This window comes from Natator depressus, chromosome 6 (assembly GCF_965152275.1).
Source record: "Natator depressus isolate rNatDep1 chromosome 6, rNatDep2.hap1, whole genome shotgun sequence".
Classification (NCBI taxonomy): domain Eukaryota; kingdom Metazoa; phylum Chordata; order Testudines; family Cheloniidae; genus Natator; species Natator depressus.
The window spans coordinates 100,110,247-100,128,554 of NC_134239.1; the positions used below are offsets into that span (position 1 = coordinate 100,110,247).

Here is an 18,308-nt window from a genome sequence, read left to right on the forward strand (position 1 = left end):
TATTTTACTATAGCCTTTCTGAATTTCTTCACAGAAGTACTAAACATTATAATATTAATATTCTTTGAGATTATTTTCATTTTGTCTAATTCCATATATTCCACACACATTCCCTGATCGATGTGTACACCTCACTCCCATCACTTTTAATGGGACTAAGTTTTTACATCAATGGAGAACATATGTGCACAAAAAGGGAAACTTTCAGATATGGGACTAAAGTTAGGCATCTACATTTATATTTAGGCAAATACACACGTAGCCTGACTTTCAGAGATCCTAAGCATACCCTGCAGCTATTAATTTCAAGCTCCCACATTTCAAAATTTTGGCCAAAAACTGCAGGATTGGACTTAATATTTGACGTCAGAGGATAATCATGCAAATCCCTTAATCCAATGTTTGAGTATGATTCTTGATCCAATAAATGAGAACTTTATCTGAATAAGGACAGTATTTGTACATTAACATTCTTCTTTCAGACATCCTACAAGACTCATATATCCAAGACTCACTTATCCAAGCAAAATATTTTCCAGCAGCCCAGGCCAATTGAAGATTCTGCTATGTATCATAGGAAGAATAAGAAAATAATAGTTTAAAATTGTTGCTCTACCTTTGTAAACAAAAGATCAGTGTTCATGTTTTTCCTCTGCAAGAAATAAAACTTTTGTGATTAGTAGTAAAAACATATTCTACAGCTTAAGTAAAACCACCCCCTATTTGTGAAATCTTTAGTTGCAAATGACTTTTGACACTATTTCAAATACTGCACCTTACAGGAATGTTACTAAAGTTTTGGGACCAAAATGTGACATATTAAAAAGCTACTGTTGAATCTGTTGGGGAAAGTCTTCCAGATCGTAAATATCTAAAGGCTGTGTGTGCAAATCTACTGTTCCATTCCATAGAAACTAACAAATAAATAGTTACATAACAAAAATGTGTTGTTAAACAATAACAACAACCTGTTTTTGCCTTTATTTAAAACATTAGAAGCAAATGAGGTTTTTCAAAAAGAAAAGCAAAAATCAATAAGGAAAAATTGTATTTTAAGGCTTTTAAGAAGATATTACAAACAAATCAGAATTGAGACACTTATTGGAAGTATCTGACACTCTCCTTTTAAAAGATGGGCCCAAACCCAAACCTCAGATATAAAATCTTGAGCTATGAGAATGAGCTCAAATCCAGAGGGTACCTTTTAATGAATGGAACCAACATCCTACATCCTAATTTAAACCCATCTCTACTCTTAAGTCTCCATACAGGTACAGAATACATGGTGTGAATGCATATAAAATATTTATCAGGGATATTTTATACCACATTAGGAAACAAACCACAAAAAATAGATGTAGGGCTAGTGCAGAGGAGCCATGCACTTTGGAATCAGGACATGGACAGTATGGTGATGCCTCTCGTCTGTAGTACATTGGACCTTTGTGGGGAAGGGATCCTAGTGCTAAATCATTAGTAGACAATCCGATTCTGGGTCAGGACTTTATTGTGATCTAGTTGGTTCTTGACAAAAAAAATATGGTTTTGAAATAGGGTGACCAGATAGCAAGTGTGAAAAATCAGGACACGGGGTGAGGAGTAATAAGCGCCTATGTAAGAAAAAGCCCCAAATATCAGAATTATCCCTATAAAATCGGGACATCTGGTTACCCTATTTTGAAAAAAGGCAATCATAGACATGCCCACTCCCTGCACCCCAGTTTTACCTTGTACTTCAAACTCCAGGCACATCCGACTCCTTTTAATCAAATAGTCCTAAAGAGTTTTCTTGAGAAATGTAAATTCCTGTCTGGACAGTCAGCCCTCTCCCAAGTTCCCTTTTCCTGCACATTGGACAGAGTGCAGGGGAGTAGTGGCAGACAGAGCAGAGAGACAACCTATCCTGAAGGACGACGCATCACTCTCACAGATCTTGGGAGACAGACAGCCCCTTGCTTACAGACAGCCCCACAACCTGAAGCAAATACTCACCAGCAACCACACACTACGCAACAGAACCACTAACCCAGAAACCTATCCTTGCAACAAAGCCCGTTGCCAACTGTGTCCACATATCTATTCAGGGGACACCATCATAGGGCCTAATCACATCAGCCACACTATCAGAGGCTCGTTCACCTGCACATCTACTAATGTGATATATGCCATCATGTGCCAGCAATGCCCCTCTGCCATGTACATTGGCCAAACTGGACAGTCTCTACGTAAAAGAATAAATGGACACAAATCAGACATCAAGAATTATAACATTCAAAAACCAGTCGGAGAACACTTCAATCTCTCTGGTCACTCGATTACAGACCTAAAAGTGGCAATTCTTCAACAAAAAAACTTCAAAAACAGACTCCAACGAGAGACTGCTGAATTGGAATTAATTTGCAAACTGGATACAATTAACTTAGGCTTGAATAGAGACTGGTAGTGGATGGGTCATTACACAAAGTAAAACTATTTCCCCATGTTTATTTTCCCCCCTCCCCCACTGTTCCTCAGATGTTCTTGTCAACTGCTGGAAATGGCCCACCTTGATTATCACTACAAAAGTTTCCCGCCCCCCCCAACCCCCCCTCTCCTGCTGGTAATAGCTCACCTTACCTGATCACTCTCCTTACAGTGTGTATGGTAACACCCATTGTTTCATGTTCTCTATGTATATAAAGCTCCCCACTGTATTTTCCACTGAATGCATCTGATGAAGTGAGCTGTAGCTCACGAAAGCTTATGCTCAAATAAATTGGTTAGTCTCTAAGGTGCTACAAGTACTCCTTTTTGCGGATACAGACTAACACGGCTGCTACTCTGAAACCAGAAGTAATGCTGTTTGTTTCTTGTTTTTTTTAAATCCTATAATCCTCTCCAGGTTTTAATTTTGTAGAGAAGGAGAGGGGATAAAGCCTGTGAAGGAGGATTTTGATGGTATGGTCTCCAGCGGGAAATCATTTTTTCCCTTATATACCACTTTGTGCTATTTAGTGCATTTCAAAGGTGACACAATTTTGCAGCTCTTTCCCTACCTACTACACTTTGATTCAGAGCACAGGTGAACAGATGGAAATGGCTAAAATTTAGACATTGGCAAGTGTGTGCTCCCTGCCCCTCCTCCTCTCCACTAAACTATTGCAGTGGAGGCTGGTGAAATTGGGAAAAGGGATAAATAAAACAGCAGAGCGCCAGTTTACAGCGTGGCACAAAGAAAGGGTTGAATGGGTGTCACATGAGCCCCTATGAGCATCAAATAGGGGACTGCACAGTCTTTCCAGGATTGTGAAAACACTTTCACCTTCCTGACCATTCATTCTTTGCTGCCACCTGTATAATATGTCAAGTATGTAGCTCTTACCGCTGCTTCCATTGTGGGGCTTCTGATTGAGGGTTTGGGTAGCAAGGCACCTGCTCAGATGCCCGGGGGCCGCCCTGGTGAGAGATCATTCTATAGTTGAATTAAATCCGGCCAATCCATGCCTAACCGCTGGTGAGCGTGTGCTGCACCCCTGGCAGGCAGCGTGCGCTGCTGTCCCTGCACGGCGCCTGCTGGGGAGAGGGAAAGCCTGCCCCGCTTGCCAGCTGGGCTGGCAGAGGGGAGTGAGCCTGGCGGGGAGGGGCTGAGCATGGGGGCTGGGCTGCCCGCTGCAGTCACTCTCACACAGGCAGAGGCTGGGAGGAAAGAGAGAGAGGCACTGCTCCGGCGGAGGGATACAGCCCTACATATATAGCAGGGAGGTGCAGGCTCACACCTACAGCATTTGTCAGGGGGGAGCCGCTCGGAGGAGGTAGCAGCTCGTGCTCCTTTGCTTGAGCAGCCAGTGTAGCCGCAGCAACCCAACCCAGCCACCCCCGCGCAATGGTAGGTAGCTGGCGTGCAGCGGCCGGTAGGGCAGACTTTGGAGCTGGCCTGGACTGGGGGAGAGGGGCTGGACGCATCTGGATTTGCCATCGCAGTGGAGATGGCTGACTTGTGACGAGCTGCTGCTGAGCTTCCTTGCCGCTGCGAGGGGCTGGGGCAGCCGCGTGGCGTTGGGCTTGGAGCCCGGCTTCCTCTGCTTGCCCACCCGCGGTGGGGAATTAGGTGGGAGCTAGGCTGGCTTAGGGGCTGCAGGGGACCCAGCAGCGGGGTGGGTGAGCGGCGGGAGTTTAGGGGGGCGGCTGATCGCCCCCGCCCCCCAGTGTGAGGCGAGACTGGGCAGCCGGGCTGAAGCCTGCAGACCCCCCCCGCCCTCCTCTCCGGCTGTTTCCCTGCGCCGCGTGGCCGCGGTTCCTTGCATCGCGCAGCGATGGGACCCGCTGCCGCTCGCTCTCCGCGAGGGCTGGGAGCTGCGGGACGCGGCTGGCTAGGAAGCTGTCACTCCCGCGGCTGCTGGCAGTGCCCGCTTCCCTCCCCTTACCGAGTGCTGGGGCCGGTCCCGCTGGGCAGCTGGCGGTGCCAGCAGGGTGCCTGGGGCGGCTGGCTGGGATGCCGCCCCGGAGCGGGCAGTCTGCGCTGCAGTGCCGGGGGAGAGGAGTGGCTGAGCCGCCGCTGGGGCAGGAGGTGCGGGGCGCCCTGTGCCGCCGGCTGCAGCGGCTGCTCCGGGGCTCTGCCCAGCGCCCCTGGATGGGAAGGGGCGGATGCCGGACGGGGGTGGCCTCCTCCTTAGCGGGGCGGGGGACAGCAGAGCCCATCCCTCCATTGCTGGGGTGGGCGAGGGCACCCCCAGGCTCCCTGCTCCCCTCCCCGCTCGGGCTGGGAATAGGGCTCCCGAGGGGGGCACTAGGGATGAAGGTAACCATCCCAATTTCAGCACCAGCTGCACTGCGCAGGGTGGCTGGGGTGGGGGAGGCGAGGGCTCTGCGGCTGCTGCGCTTTTACCCCCCAATCCTTAAACGCAGTAACGCCAAAATCCTTCGCAGGCTGCATTACATCATGTCTCCTCCTCTTCCTCGCCAGCCCCAGGAGGGTGAGACAGGGCCGCAGTGTGCGTCGTTTCCATTAGAAACTTCCCAGTTTCTGCCAGGGGTTAGTGGGAGGAGAGCAGCTGCTACAACACTGGAGCCTTTATCTTTCCGGAAGGGGCCTGGCTTCCTCATTGGAGACAGGACTCTGGATGCGCATGGGAACGGGTGGCTCCTGAGGAGTAGCTGCTTGGCTCCCTGAATAAGGGGTTTCAGGGGGACCTGGGTGCTGAAGGGGATGGGCAGGCGTCTGGGGATGGCAGAGAGATTCCGCAGTTGAATCACGCTCCTAACCAAAGGACGAAGATGGGATATTGGACAATAGCGAGAGTAGCTGCTTCTGCTGGGGGGCGGGCGGTACTGCTGCAGTGCATGGCTGCTGATCCCGTGGCTTGGTGGGGAGGGGTGCCTGTTGCGCTCTAGGAGAAGAGGGGCTCGCCTTACTTGGGTTTTCTTTCACACAGACCTGGATTTTTAACATCCGTGCTATCCATGTTTACTTTAAAAGTGCATCACTTGTGCATAGACTAGGCTGTGGGGTCTGCCTCTGTTCGGTCTGCTCTGAACATCGGGTTGCTGGACTGCAACCCTGGACTCCTAATGACACTGGGTTGAGAGAGTCTTCCCTCCCTGTAGTTTTTGCTTCCTATAGGAGCCGTGAAAGCTGGGGTGCAGATTACCAAATATGATTGTGGGCCATGCTGGGTGTTCCCCACCCCACCCCCTCCGCTTCCCTCTTCCTGTTGGGGGAAGGCTGAGATCACTGGGACAGGATTTTATGACTTGGCTGGGTGGGGTGATTTCTCTGGTGTAGGTACCTTTGCCCTGGTAGCTAGGGTGATCAGACAGTGTTTGTGCCTGTTGCTTAGGAGGGTGAACTGGATCACCTGCAAGGTCAGCTTTTTAAAAATAGACATAAATGCTGCTTGAAGACCAGAATATTGTAAGTTTCAAATTGGAGGGGCTTCAAACTGGTGCTGGGGATCTGAGTTCCTCTCTATTGAGGTGTGGCTCTATTTCCTGTTCTGCAGAGCATTGCTCTGATATGTCATGCTATGTAAATGACCTTTTCTGTTTCACTTTCTAAAAGAGAATCTCTTTACTGGGACTGTAGTGAGGAGGGTGGGGTTAATACAAAGTGGGCCCTGGCCCACATACCCTCACAGTTATATTTTAATATTCTTAAAAACACACACACACACAAGCTTTGTCCATATGAGGCTCCAATTAAATAATTCAGTAGAAATAATTTCTTTCAATCACTATCCTTTTGTAATAGACTACTTTTATGGATAATAACTACAGATGGAAGTGCTTTTGGGAGGGAGGGGTGTGTATATATATTTAATGTACACAACCTTTCAACCCCATTGTCCAGAGACCAACACAGAGTGTAACAAATATACAGCTTATTTCACACTAGCATTTGATACAATTTCCTCAAAGAGCTATGTTAGTGTAGCTAACTGCGCCAGACTTAAAATTATTGCTGTTTCCCAGGAGAAATTATAAGCATCTTGGTATCCTTCCTAACTGATCAGTTAAACTTTGTTATATTTTTGTTTCTCAATTTGGTGTAAAAATTATTTTTATTAAAACAATAGAGTTAAAAGCACAGGGTGCTAGGAAACCAAATATGATTAACCTGGTACCATGCCATCCTCTAAAAATACTGAAACCAATTAGGTGGGTTTTTCCTATCTCTAAAGGAAGATAAAGGGTCTACACAGTTCTTAGAACATAAGAATGGCCATACTGGGTCAGACCAAAGATCCATCTCGCCCAGTATCCTGTCTTCGGAAAGTGGCCAATGCCAGGTGCCCCAGAGGGAATGAACAGAACAGGTAATCACCATGTGATCCATCCCTTGTCGCCCATTCCCAGCTTCTGCCAAACAGAGGCTAGGGACACCATCCCTGTCCATCCTGGCTAATAGCCACTGATGGGCCTATCCTCCATGAACTTGCCTAGTTCCATTTTGAACTCTTGTTATATATTGTTCTCTGAACCTGTGGGATGGAGAGAGCTTTTTTGGGGGTGGTTAAAAATAAAACCCTTTTTGAAGCTAAGGATGAAATGTCTTGTGTTAAAGGAACATGTTTGGTTCCATTATGGGCCCAGCAAAACACACATGCAGTTATCTGCTGATTTCAGATGTATTGGTGGTCTCAAGACACAGTATTTACGTATTCTAAATGGCATAAACCTAAGAAATTATAGCTTAACAGAGACCTTTCATTGCATGGTAACATTCCTACCTAATGGAACTGTTACTTTAGCTAAAAGGCATAACAAATGAGATGTTGACAGAAAAGCATGTAATTCTAAGAACATGGCATAAATCCAGATCTTGCAATCATGGTATTATCCTATCGCAAGCTAAAAAACTGCTAGGTCAATATTGTGATGGAATATCTCCAGGAAACACTTGGGTTATGTTGAATCACTAGGGGATTTCTGCTTTGTGCCTTAAACTTGGCCATATTGGATTTCTCCTTAAACTTGATCTGGCTATGGCATTCTTAACTAGTCCTAAAATGTGTAGTCTCTTTGTAGCATTAGCTATTACACTGAGTCTTAGATGTTGCTGCACGTTATTGGTGGGTGAAATCATTCTTCTGTGTATTGAGTACTCCTGGATTTCTGGGATTGAAAGGTGCAGTATAAAGGTAATACATTAAACTTCCTTACAAAGTCTGTATTGCATCTCCATGGCTTGACAGAGCTATAGGAAAACCATTTTCTAAAATAACTTTTCTGCTCTTCATGTAGGCTGATCAGCTGACTGAAGAACAGATTGCTGGTAAGTATCCCAATTAAGAAAATTGGTGATCCAAGAGAGCCAACATCTCCTTTGAATGTTGGAAAATATCTCTAAAACACTGCTGGATGCTCTCTCCTGAGTTTGAATATCAGTCAACAAGCAATATAGGCAATCTGCATTAAGTCTCTAAAAGTTTTGGCACATAATTGCTCTTCCCTCTTATTTCACTTGGGAAATTGTGTTTAAAGAAGCTGAAGGAACACTTCTTTGGTAATTGAGGCCCAGCACCTAGGTCTGATGTGACTTTTAAAAACAAATCTTATAGAAATATTAAAAATCCAGTTAATTCAAAACTAAGCTAAATAATCCCTTCCAAAGTTTGGAATCCAAACATTGCAACGTTCCAAAAGTTCAATCTTTCCTGAGATTGAAAGTGGAACTGACCCGTGTGCACTCAACTTTACTTGCTACCATTTGCTTTCACAAGCCAAATCAACAGAATCTTTAAAACTTTTGAGTTCTCTTGTGTTGGCAACATATGTAAGGAAACGTTTTTTTCTCTTAAATCATCTCTAATCTAACACTGCCTTTCTAAATTAGAGGAAATGGTTAAGAGAGTAAAGCATGGGGTCTAAACTTTTGGGAGCCTATTTAATTTATTCGTTGCTCGCTATTTATCATTTTAGTAATTCAAAAATAACTGATAAATGACAAAGGCATCTCTGTCAGGCATGTCTGGCTAACTCCCTTGTTTCTCTAATCTTTGCTCAGAGCATTGTGCACAAACTATTTGAAACACTGGGTTATTCATTACTCACTCCCCCACAAATAACTGCTATTGATGAGAAATGAACTTGACCCAACTGGGTAACTCAAACAGGGTAGCATGTGCTTATCCAAAACTTGCACAGCCTGATGTAATGTATAGGCTAGGGAGTGTGGTTAGAGGGCAGTGGCTTGGACTTGTGATACATTTGTCAGAAAATACAAGTCTAAAGTATTAAAACACTAGTCTTCTAGTACAGATTGCAGGCAAAGTGCATTTTAAAATCCTACGGCATGGACATTGGGGTCAGTCTTGTCACAAAGTATTTTGGTACTGTTTTGATGGTGGTCATAGTACTTAATGATTGGGCTGTTTCTGTCTTCAGAGTTCAAGGAAGCTTTCTCCCTATTTGACAAAGATGGTGATGGCACCATCACAACAAAAGAGCTTGGGACTGTCATGAGGTCATTGGGTCAAAACCCAACAGAAGCCGAATTACAGGATATGATCAACGAGGTAGATGCTGATGGTAAGTGTGGGGAAGATGCAGTTGGCAGTGTTTTACTCATGGTGAGTGTGCACACCCTACAAGCTTGGGTTTGAGCTGGGTAATGCAGCCTCTAAAGTCCCCCTCTTTCCTTTGACAGTATTCCATTAAAATCTGGTCCAAAAACAGTGTAGGGGTGGGGGTGGGGGGTTTGGGTTTTTTTTTTACTTGTCTACATAAAACAACCACTTGATTTCACATTAAGTTTAATATGAACATAGTCATTGCCATTAACTATACCAGTAGGCATGTAAATATGGGATAGTCAGAGTCAAAATATAATACTGATCAGGGCTTCTGCATCTGTGTCCTGCTCACTGCTTCTATCCAGGGTTCAGTTTCCTTCCGCATCAAAACGCTTGGGGTTTTTTTTCACCTCTTGAATTGCTGCAACCTCTAGTTCACTGGAGTACCAAGTAGCTTTCCCATATCTATTCAGTTACCTATCCCATATTGGTCTCAGTGGCAACTTAATCTTTCATTTATATATTTTAATCCATTATATTGGCCATGTAGTAAAAACTGACTTCTTTTCCTCTTCTCTTAAACTGGGTTAGGAGTTAGGGAGATTGACTTGGGTAAATGAATGCCAGAAAGGGTAACACAAGAACTGTGTTCAAAACTTGCTTCAGATTCATGGATGTGCAAAGGGAAGGTGCTCCATACTGGCTCTGTCATGAGAGGAAAATTTTAACTACTATGGTATTACCAATGTAATAGCAAATTCTTTAGTGTCTCTGACAAGGGTATGAAGTGTATTGAAAGAGGAAGTGATTATTTGACCTTTGTGAAGAGACTCAAAATCAAAACCAGGTTTCAGAGTAACAGCCATGTTAGTCTGTATTCGCAAAAAGAAAAGGAGTACTTGTGGCACCTTAGAGACTAACCAATTTATTTGAGCATAAGCTTTCGTGAGCTACAGCTCACTTCATTGGATGCATACTGTGGAAAGTGTAGAAGATCTTTTTATATATACACACAAAGCATGAAAAAATACCACCTCCCACCACACTCTCCTGCTGGTAATAGCTTATCTAAAGTGATCACTCTCCTTACAATGTGTGTATGATAATCAAGTTGGGTCATTTCCAGCACAAATCCAGGTTTTCTCACACACACCCCCCCCCCCACACACACACACAAACCCACTCTCCTATAATAGCTATTACCAGCAGGCCTTCCACTTTTGGTTGCTCAGGCAAGTGTAATAAATAGAAGAATTAGACAAGTCACTAATCAGTGTCATGAAATCTAGCCTGAAAATTAAATGAGTCTGAATCTCAGGGCTCCAATACAGTGAGCATATTCTATCCCTTTAATTAAATTTAACTTGTGCTACTTTTTGTACTAGGATGATGAGCCATAACCCCCTGCAATGGACGCTTCTTAAAAGCTTGCAATCTACTTTAATCTCTTTTTGGGGTGGCAGTCAACTTAATTGACAGATTGTGCCAACCATTAAGAATCTTCCAAGAATTGAAAATGGGTAACTTTTTTGTTATGTGACGTAAAAGTAAGCTTCAAAATCAGTATAGCTGTCTAAACACTGTTGGCCCTCTGAAGGAATTCTTGAACACTAAAAACCCAAGATTGGAAACTGTTAGAACAGCAACAAGGCTAATAAAACATGAGTGCAAACCTTGATGTAATAGATGCCACAGCAGGATGGCTTGACCCAAGACTTTGGGTACCAGCATCGGGGCAGACTGTGAGGAAACGGGGCACAAACCCCAAACTGGTTGAGTTCTATATGTAGGTTTCACCAACCAGTTACCAAGTGTAAACTTCTCAGGCAGTAGAACAGCCTTAACATGTAGTCACAGATAGTTGCCGTGGGTACTTCAATCTGTCTGGCCACCCAGGTAAGCTTACCTTTGTGATAGATGGTTCGTTACACCAAAGATCACAGCAATATTCAGGTTACTCCCAGTCCATTTATCTCAGGTCAATTGTACCTTAGATCTCACACCAAAGACCATGCTTGTAGCCAATCCTATAATAAATTAAAGACGTATTAATAAAAGAGTTATTTACAAGGTTAAGGTGCACGTACACATATAAATGAGTTCCAATTGTTGCAAAAAATAAGCTGTAATGAACAACTTCTGTATGTCCTTAAGAACTAATCCAGGTTAAACACTGGGGATCTTTTGCTTATGCTTAGTAATCCTTGCCCCTCAGAGCCCCAACAGCATAGAGATACAGTTCCTCCTTGTTAGGGATTTTTATTCCCTTTTCTCTTGTGCTTTGAGCTGCAAACTTATCTGACGGAAGAATTTCTCCCTTCAGCTCCTCATGATCAACAAAAGTTGTGAAAGTGAGCAATCGACAGTCTCTTGTCCTCTTTGACACCAGATGAACTATTGTAGAATATATCAATGGGGCCTTCTTTGTTGGGCATGATAAACACCTTCACATTTCATAGTAGTTAATAGAAAAGGTGGTACTAGTGGCACCTTAGACTAACAAATTTATCTGAGCATAAGCTTTCGTGAGCTACAGCTCACTTCATCAACTTCATCCGATGAAGTGAGCTGTAGCTCACGAAAGCTTATGCTCAGATAAATTTGTTAGTCTCTAAGGTGCCACTAGTACCACCTTTTCTTTTTGCGAATACAGACTAACACGGCTGCTACTCTGAAACCTGTCATAGTAATTAATGTTTCTCTCCTGTCTGGTGACTTGTGCAGTTAGGCGCTCACAATGCAAGTGCTCAAGTATTGCCTTATAATATGGGATACAGATGTTATAGGTGAGATTAGACTTTATTGAATGCTTTTAAGTTGCTGCATGCATTAAACAATAAGCAAATTTTTCTAACTCTAATACATATTTTAACAATACTGACACACATGAACCAGACTGATCCCAGTTAGCCATCTGTCAATAGTCCAGTGAGGCAAGGGGACCTTAGCAGGAGCTGACACCTTCTTTTGCCAGCATTACAAGGCATGTCTCATGTCACATTAAACCACTTTTAACAGTAAATGGACATGGTCAAAATATAGCCCCTAGGATGATGAATTGATGAATTCTGGGGTGTGGATCTGGAGGGAAAGTAGCAGTCCATACAATAGTCCTCATTACTTCCATGTTTTCAGTGGTTGCTTGAGCATACTAGAGCTAAAAATGCTATATTAGCATTTTAGGGGAAGAGGAGTGACTTAAGCGTGACCACTTACAAAGTTCTTGTTCTCTGGTTTTAGTGTAAAAATGGAGGAAGGTAGCTCTTAAATACTTGATCAGTAATGAGACTTGTCCCTTCCTAACTCTAAAGCTAGCTTTGGTATCAGGGAAATGATGGGACTCTAAAGTACAGATCCATTTCTGTGTTTTTAAGGCAATGGCACTATCGATTTCCCTGAGTTCTTGACCATGATGGCCAGAAAAATGAAGGACACTGACAGCGAGGAAGAAATCCGTGAGGCATTCAGAGTCTTTGACAAGGTACTGCTAGAATCCAAAGCTGCAGACTTTTTTGAACCGTTTTTAATGATGAGCATCTTACTCCTAGCATTGCCCTGTGCTTGCCTGGAAGGTGGGTATAAGCCCTTCTACCAGCAGCAGGAGGAAAACTTATTTTGGATATTAGAGTAGGCTTGCTGAAACTGCTCCGCCAGGAGAATTGGCCGGGGGGGGAGGCGCGGTGGCAGCTGAGGCTCTTTCATGCTGGAATCCCTGGTAGCCCTTCTCTCAGGAAACTGGGATGATTAGACTTGTTACCTATTTCAGTATAAAAGGTGTCTCCACTCTTTCCTCTTCCCCCCCCCCCCACCCCCCCGTCTCATGACCTAAAGTACCTGAACACAGGTGCAGAGGGCTTTGCTCACCTGTATGTAGACCTTTCATAAAGTTGAGATCCCCTGTTCAACTTCTAATATGTATGAGGAGGTGAAGCTTAGTAGCCTCTCTGTTCAGGTTGTTGGGTTTGAGACTGCTTATGGAAAGCTTGTTACCAGAAGCAGAGGCTCTCCATTTTTCTCAAAAGACAGACATAAGCACAAGAACATCCTCTTCCCTCTACTTGACAGAGGGCATGGTTTTCCCCCCCTTTGATTGTGTAAGATAACTATCTTCACATCACTAGACTTAACAGGACAGCCTTAATAGCCATAGCTATTAAAAGAAATAATTACCCAAATCCGGAATAGATCTAGAACAGTTTCTCTCCACTAGCGCAAGTATTGGGGACACTGGAGAAGGCCAGCTTCAAGTCCTCTTCTGCCATTCTAGGTTCTGTACTGCAGCTAGTAGGTGGAGTTTGGATCATTTCTCGATGTGCTTTTGTGTACTCTAGATCTTATTGCCCAGGAAGACACTCTAGGGAAACCAGCAGTTGGTTGAGGATGTGATGCTACAAAAGGTCAACTTGCTGCTCTTGCATTCTGTTGGCAGGAGGAATTAAGTTATTGAAAACACTGGGCTGACATACTGAAATTAAAGAAACCCAAATTAAAAGATAAATTACCATTCTGTTCACCAGGGTACTGGAGACTTTCAGAAAGTGTCTGGAAGCATTCAGAACTTCTAAGAATCACACCTCCAAACTAATACATATGATTCAAATGTAGATGTGTGTGCTTACCTGGGTGAAAGAGTCAAAGATGTGTATGAGGCATACAAAGACCAAATCAGGTAAGGCTACTAACCTGGTCCAAATAAGTATAGCAGACTTCACTTTTGTTCTGGAACACGCAGTCCTCCTCATGTAATGGCTCCATCCTCTATGCTTTAGAAGGCATGACTATAGCATTTTCTGTGGCTGGATAAGATGAACAGTGCACCAGGCCTCCAGGCTGTGTACTAGGTCACTGATGCCTCAGGGCATCTGGGAGAATAAGTTTAATGTAGAACCATCTCAGCTAGGCTTTATGTTCCAGTCTTCTGAATTGTCATTTTCAAACCTTTGCAACTATCTTCCTCACAGGATGGTAATGGTTATATCAGTGCAGCAGAACTACGTCATGTTATGACAAACTTAGGAGAAAAGCTAACAGATGAAGAAGTAGATGAAATGATCAGAGAAGCAGATATCGATGGAGATGGACAAGTGAACTATGAAGGTAGAAAAAGATGCTCTTCTGTTTGTGCAATCACTTACAAACTCTTAAGTAAAGCTTGCTGGGTATTAAATAAACTTGATAATTTTGGAGTTTGAATTACTCTAACAATTCACTAAACTGTCTACATTATTGAGTGAAAAGACTTGATCAGAGCATTCTGTTTAGATTTTAGATGCATGGAAAGCTTATGCCAAGGGCAGTTAAGAGACTTCCTTGTGAAGTTAAAATTACTTTGAAGATACAGAAAGTCACGGTGGTTTTTGTCTTTTCAGAATTCGTACAGATGATGACCGCAAAATGAAGACCTCCTTTCACCTTTTTTCCCCTCTAGAAGAATCAAATTGAATCTTTTACTTACCTCTTGCAAAAAAATGTTCATTTATTCATTCTGTTTCTGTATAGCAAAACTGAATGTCAAAATACCTTCTGTCCACAAACTGCATGTAATGGTTGGTGGTCCTGTCCCCAAAAGATCAAGTTAAACATCAGTTTTACAATCTAAGTAACTGTACTACCTTTAAAAAAAAAAAAAAAAAATTTAAAAAAAAGGAAGCACTTAGTGAACTCGTCAAGTTCCATTTGCTAATGACTATTACACTGTTTGGGCTGGCCAATTTTTCATGCATGCAGCTTGACAATTGAGCACAGTCAGACATTTGTAGTTAATTTAAAAAAAAAAACAAACCCAAAAAATCCACTATTTTGTCCAACAGTGGATTCTAATTCAATTTGTAGTGTAAATTGTCATAGCTGGTTTACTTTAAAATTGGTTTATACCTCAGGATGGTATGCAGCAAAAATGGTCAAAGGATGCAAAATTTAGAGGAAAGTGCCCTAAATGTTGAATGGTTCTCCTGTATGTAGCATTGTGCTCCAAAAAAAGATGATCTTAACTATGGGTGGCATGTCTGTTATAATATTGGTTTAACATTGTCTGCATTGCACTATAGTGAAACGGGTGTCAGGCTGTTACCGTTCACAAAATTTTTAAAAGAAACCTTCACCAAGGGAGCATCTTTGGACTCTCTCTCCTATTTTTAAAACCTTCTGTACCATGACTTGGAGCTGGCAGAGTAGCCTGTGGACTTCAGCACAACTATCAACATCGCTGTTCAAGCTATTACAGTTTGTCCATTCCAAGTTGTAAATGCTAGTCTTTTTTTTCCAATAAAAGACCATTAACTTAAAGGTGGTGGTAAATGCTTTGTAAAGCTGACTTGTATATAAATTTAGACACTAAACCAAAAAAGCAGTAGGAAGGAAATGTTTTTATGAATGACTTGCTGCTAAATTATAATGCACATGTATGCAATAACTTATCCCATATCTCTTAAAGATGGCAAGGACTGACCTCTTGTAACCCAAGACCTTTGCTATAAATAAATGAACTTGTGCTTGCCTTTCATATCATGACAATGTTAATTTAGTTGGTGTCAAACTAATGTAATGCTGACTCTACAACTATCAGTGTAGACACAACACTTCATTTCACTAAAATGGAGTGCTGTCAGCCTAAGTGCTAACAATAGGAACTACATGCAGGTGTCTTCTTATATACACATTATTTAAATCTATTTGAAAGCTTGGACAGCTCCATGGAGTCTAGGCTGTCTGACACTCTGTGCCAAAACAAAACTGGGTGGACAGGGAGGAATTCAAGACTTAAGTTCCACCAAGGGGAAAGGGCAAAAGAGCACTTGGATGCACTCCAGTAAGCAAAGTGGGGCCAAAGGAACTAGTACAAGCTTTTTTTGGAAGCTAGAACTGCTGTCTCGGCTGACTTCTCAGATATTGCCACATCAGTTTCCCATGTCAAAAACAAGTTGGCACTACTCCTCTGCATGTAGCAACATTCTTAGTCATTTCAGTTCTGCCAAGTGATATTCTCTATTCCTCAACTCCGTTGTGAACAACTGCACAGCAGCCATATCTGCACTGTACCAAGCTTTCTGTCTGAGCTTGAAGAATGCTTTTAATCTGACTACATCCACTTTGGATGGCTTTTGTGTTCAGGGGGGATATGGAGTCCTTGGCTCATTAATTGTAACTTAATGTTTCTTCACATACCTAGCTGGACTTGTAAATGTTAACTACAAATTCAAGGCATAATAGGGTGGCAGTGCCATTCTTGGGAGAGACGTGGGTTAGTATGTCAGTATAGCTTTAGTTTTCCCCTATATTGAACTAATACAGCCTTTCCAGAAATGTAGAACCAGGTGGCTGTTTCAGAGTACCAATCGCTTATAACGTGTAAAGCCCCTGTGGGCTGAGCAATTGTGTAGTATCTCCCAACCACTAACTTGGAGTGGGTGGGGTACTTTATGAAAGACTGCATCTCTTCTGCTGTATTCTTAAACACATTAGGTGAGTTAACTTAAATGCTTGCTAGTAAAGAGAGTTCTGCTCTGAGTAGTATCTAACTTGATTAGAAATGAGTGTGGCAATGCTGACGTGCCCTGTATCTTCTTTGAGGGCAGCAGCATGTCTACACTGTAGCTGGGCATAAGCCTCCAACCACAGGTAGACAGGTTTGTGCTAGCAGGGCTCCAGCTAGGGCACTAAAAATAGAAGTGTGCATGCTGAGGCTTAGGCAGAGTATTCAAGATTTGGGCATACCTTGAATTCATATAGAGGCAATATATTTTCTGTCTTATCTATCCCTTTTTCTGATTCCCAACACTCTGTTAGCTATGTGTTAAGGCTGTGTGTACTTAATCTTTTTAAAATTGGGAAGTTGGATCCTTAATTCCAAATATTTACTTCTAAAATAGTTTTTAAGCATAAGTCAAAATGTACAAGATGCTGAGCCTAATATTTAACTTTTATGAGCCAAAATAAACTTTAATGCTACAGTTGAGCCAAACCTGCTTTTTAAAAAAAAATCCTGTAAAATTAGATTTTGCTATGCCATTAAAATCTACAAAATCAAAATAGTCCTGTCGAGTGATTGTCACTGCTCATAGTTTTAAAAATTGTGAGCAAAGTCCAAACTGCTATTTAGAGTCAAACAATGTAATAGGCCACAAATTAGGCCTCTGGCAATATGAAAACAAAATTGTTGTCTAGGTAACAAAACTTTTATAGAAGGCATCTGTAGCAAGCAGTCACATTTGCTTTTTATATTAATTGAATTCTAGTAAAATTAGACAAGATTACTCAAATATCCAATGTTTCTGGACCATAAATGAAAGATTTCCTCAAAATATTCTGTTAGTAATTCAATCTTTTGAGAGCTTTGACTACTACGACCCTATTTATATATACAAATGCTATTTTCTGGATCACACAATTACAAACAACAAAACACCAACCCCAAACCCTCAACTATTTCATTCAAATACAGGGCTAATATAGCCAATCAAATAATGGAATTATAAAAATTTTGATCAAACTTCTTCCCTCTGAAGTTGTGATAGTGGAGAGATTTTTGAATAGTCAATAATGAACTATCTAACTTCTAAGGGCTTGTCTACACATAAAATGCTGGAGGTGCAACTGTTGTGCTTCAGTGTAGACACTACTTACACTGAGGGGAGGTTTCTCCCATTGGCATAGATAATCTAGCTCCCTGAGAGGCAGTCACTATAGCAACAGAAAGAAAAGGAGTACTTGTGGCACCTTAGAAATGAGTGTGGAAATAGAAATAAACCAATTTATTTGAGCATAAGCTTTCGTGAGCTACAGCTCACTTCAATACAGACTAACACGGCTGTTACTCTGAAATATATCAACAGAAGAATTCTTCCGTTGACCAAGCACTATCTACACAGGGGTGGCTTAACACCACCTGGATTTTTCACACCCCTGAGGAATGGAGCTAACCTGACCTAATTTTCTAGTGTAGACCAGGCCTACAAAAGAAAATTCTTCTCACAACATAAAGCCACTTTTTTCCCCTGCAAATCTGAGTGGTTTAAGATAAATACAGGAAAATTTGTATTTAAGATTAAGCAAAAAGCAGAAGGAGGTGTTAGACCTGGAATGAGCTAATCCCTAGAACAGACAGAAGGAGGTGCCTCAGCAGTGAATGGACCCCATATAACTTTTAGCCCAGTGGTTAGACCACTTGCCTGGATGTGGGAGAACCTGGGGTCAATTACCCCCCACTCCAGGGGGCAGAAAGGATTTGAACAGGTGTCTCCTACCTCTCAGGGGAGTGCTATAATTCTGAACTATTGGATAGTCTGATGTGGGATTGTCTCAGTGTCTCCTGTTAAAGCT

The 18,308-nt window shown here is 42.6% G+C and overlaps 1 protein-coding gene across 1 annotated transcript; it reads left to right on the plus strand.

The window, feature by feature from the left end:
- The first annotated feature begins 3,706 nt into the window (after positions 1-3,706).
- CALM1 (calmodulin 1) lies at positions 3,707-15,275 on the plus strand. The gene is made up of 6 exons (XM_074956110.1): positions 3,707-3,865; positions 7,720-7,750; positions 8,863-9,006; positions 12,365-12,471; positions 13,952-14,087; positions 14,360-15,275. Exons 1-6 carry the CDS (start codon positions 3,863-3,865, stop codon positions 14,386-14,388), a joined length of 450 nt encoding a protein of 149 aa, XP_074812211.1. The 5' UTR covers positions 3,707-3,862; the 3' UTR covers positions 14,389-15,275.
- Positions 15,276-18,308: the final 3,033 nt, after the last annotated feature.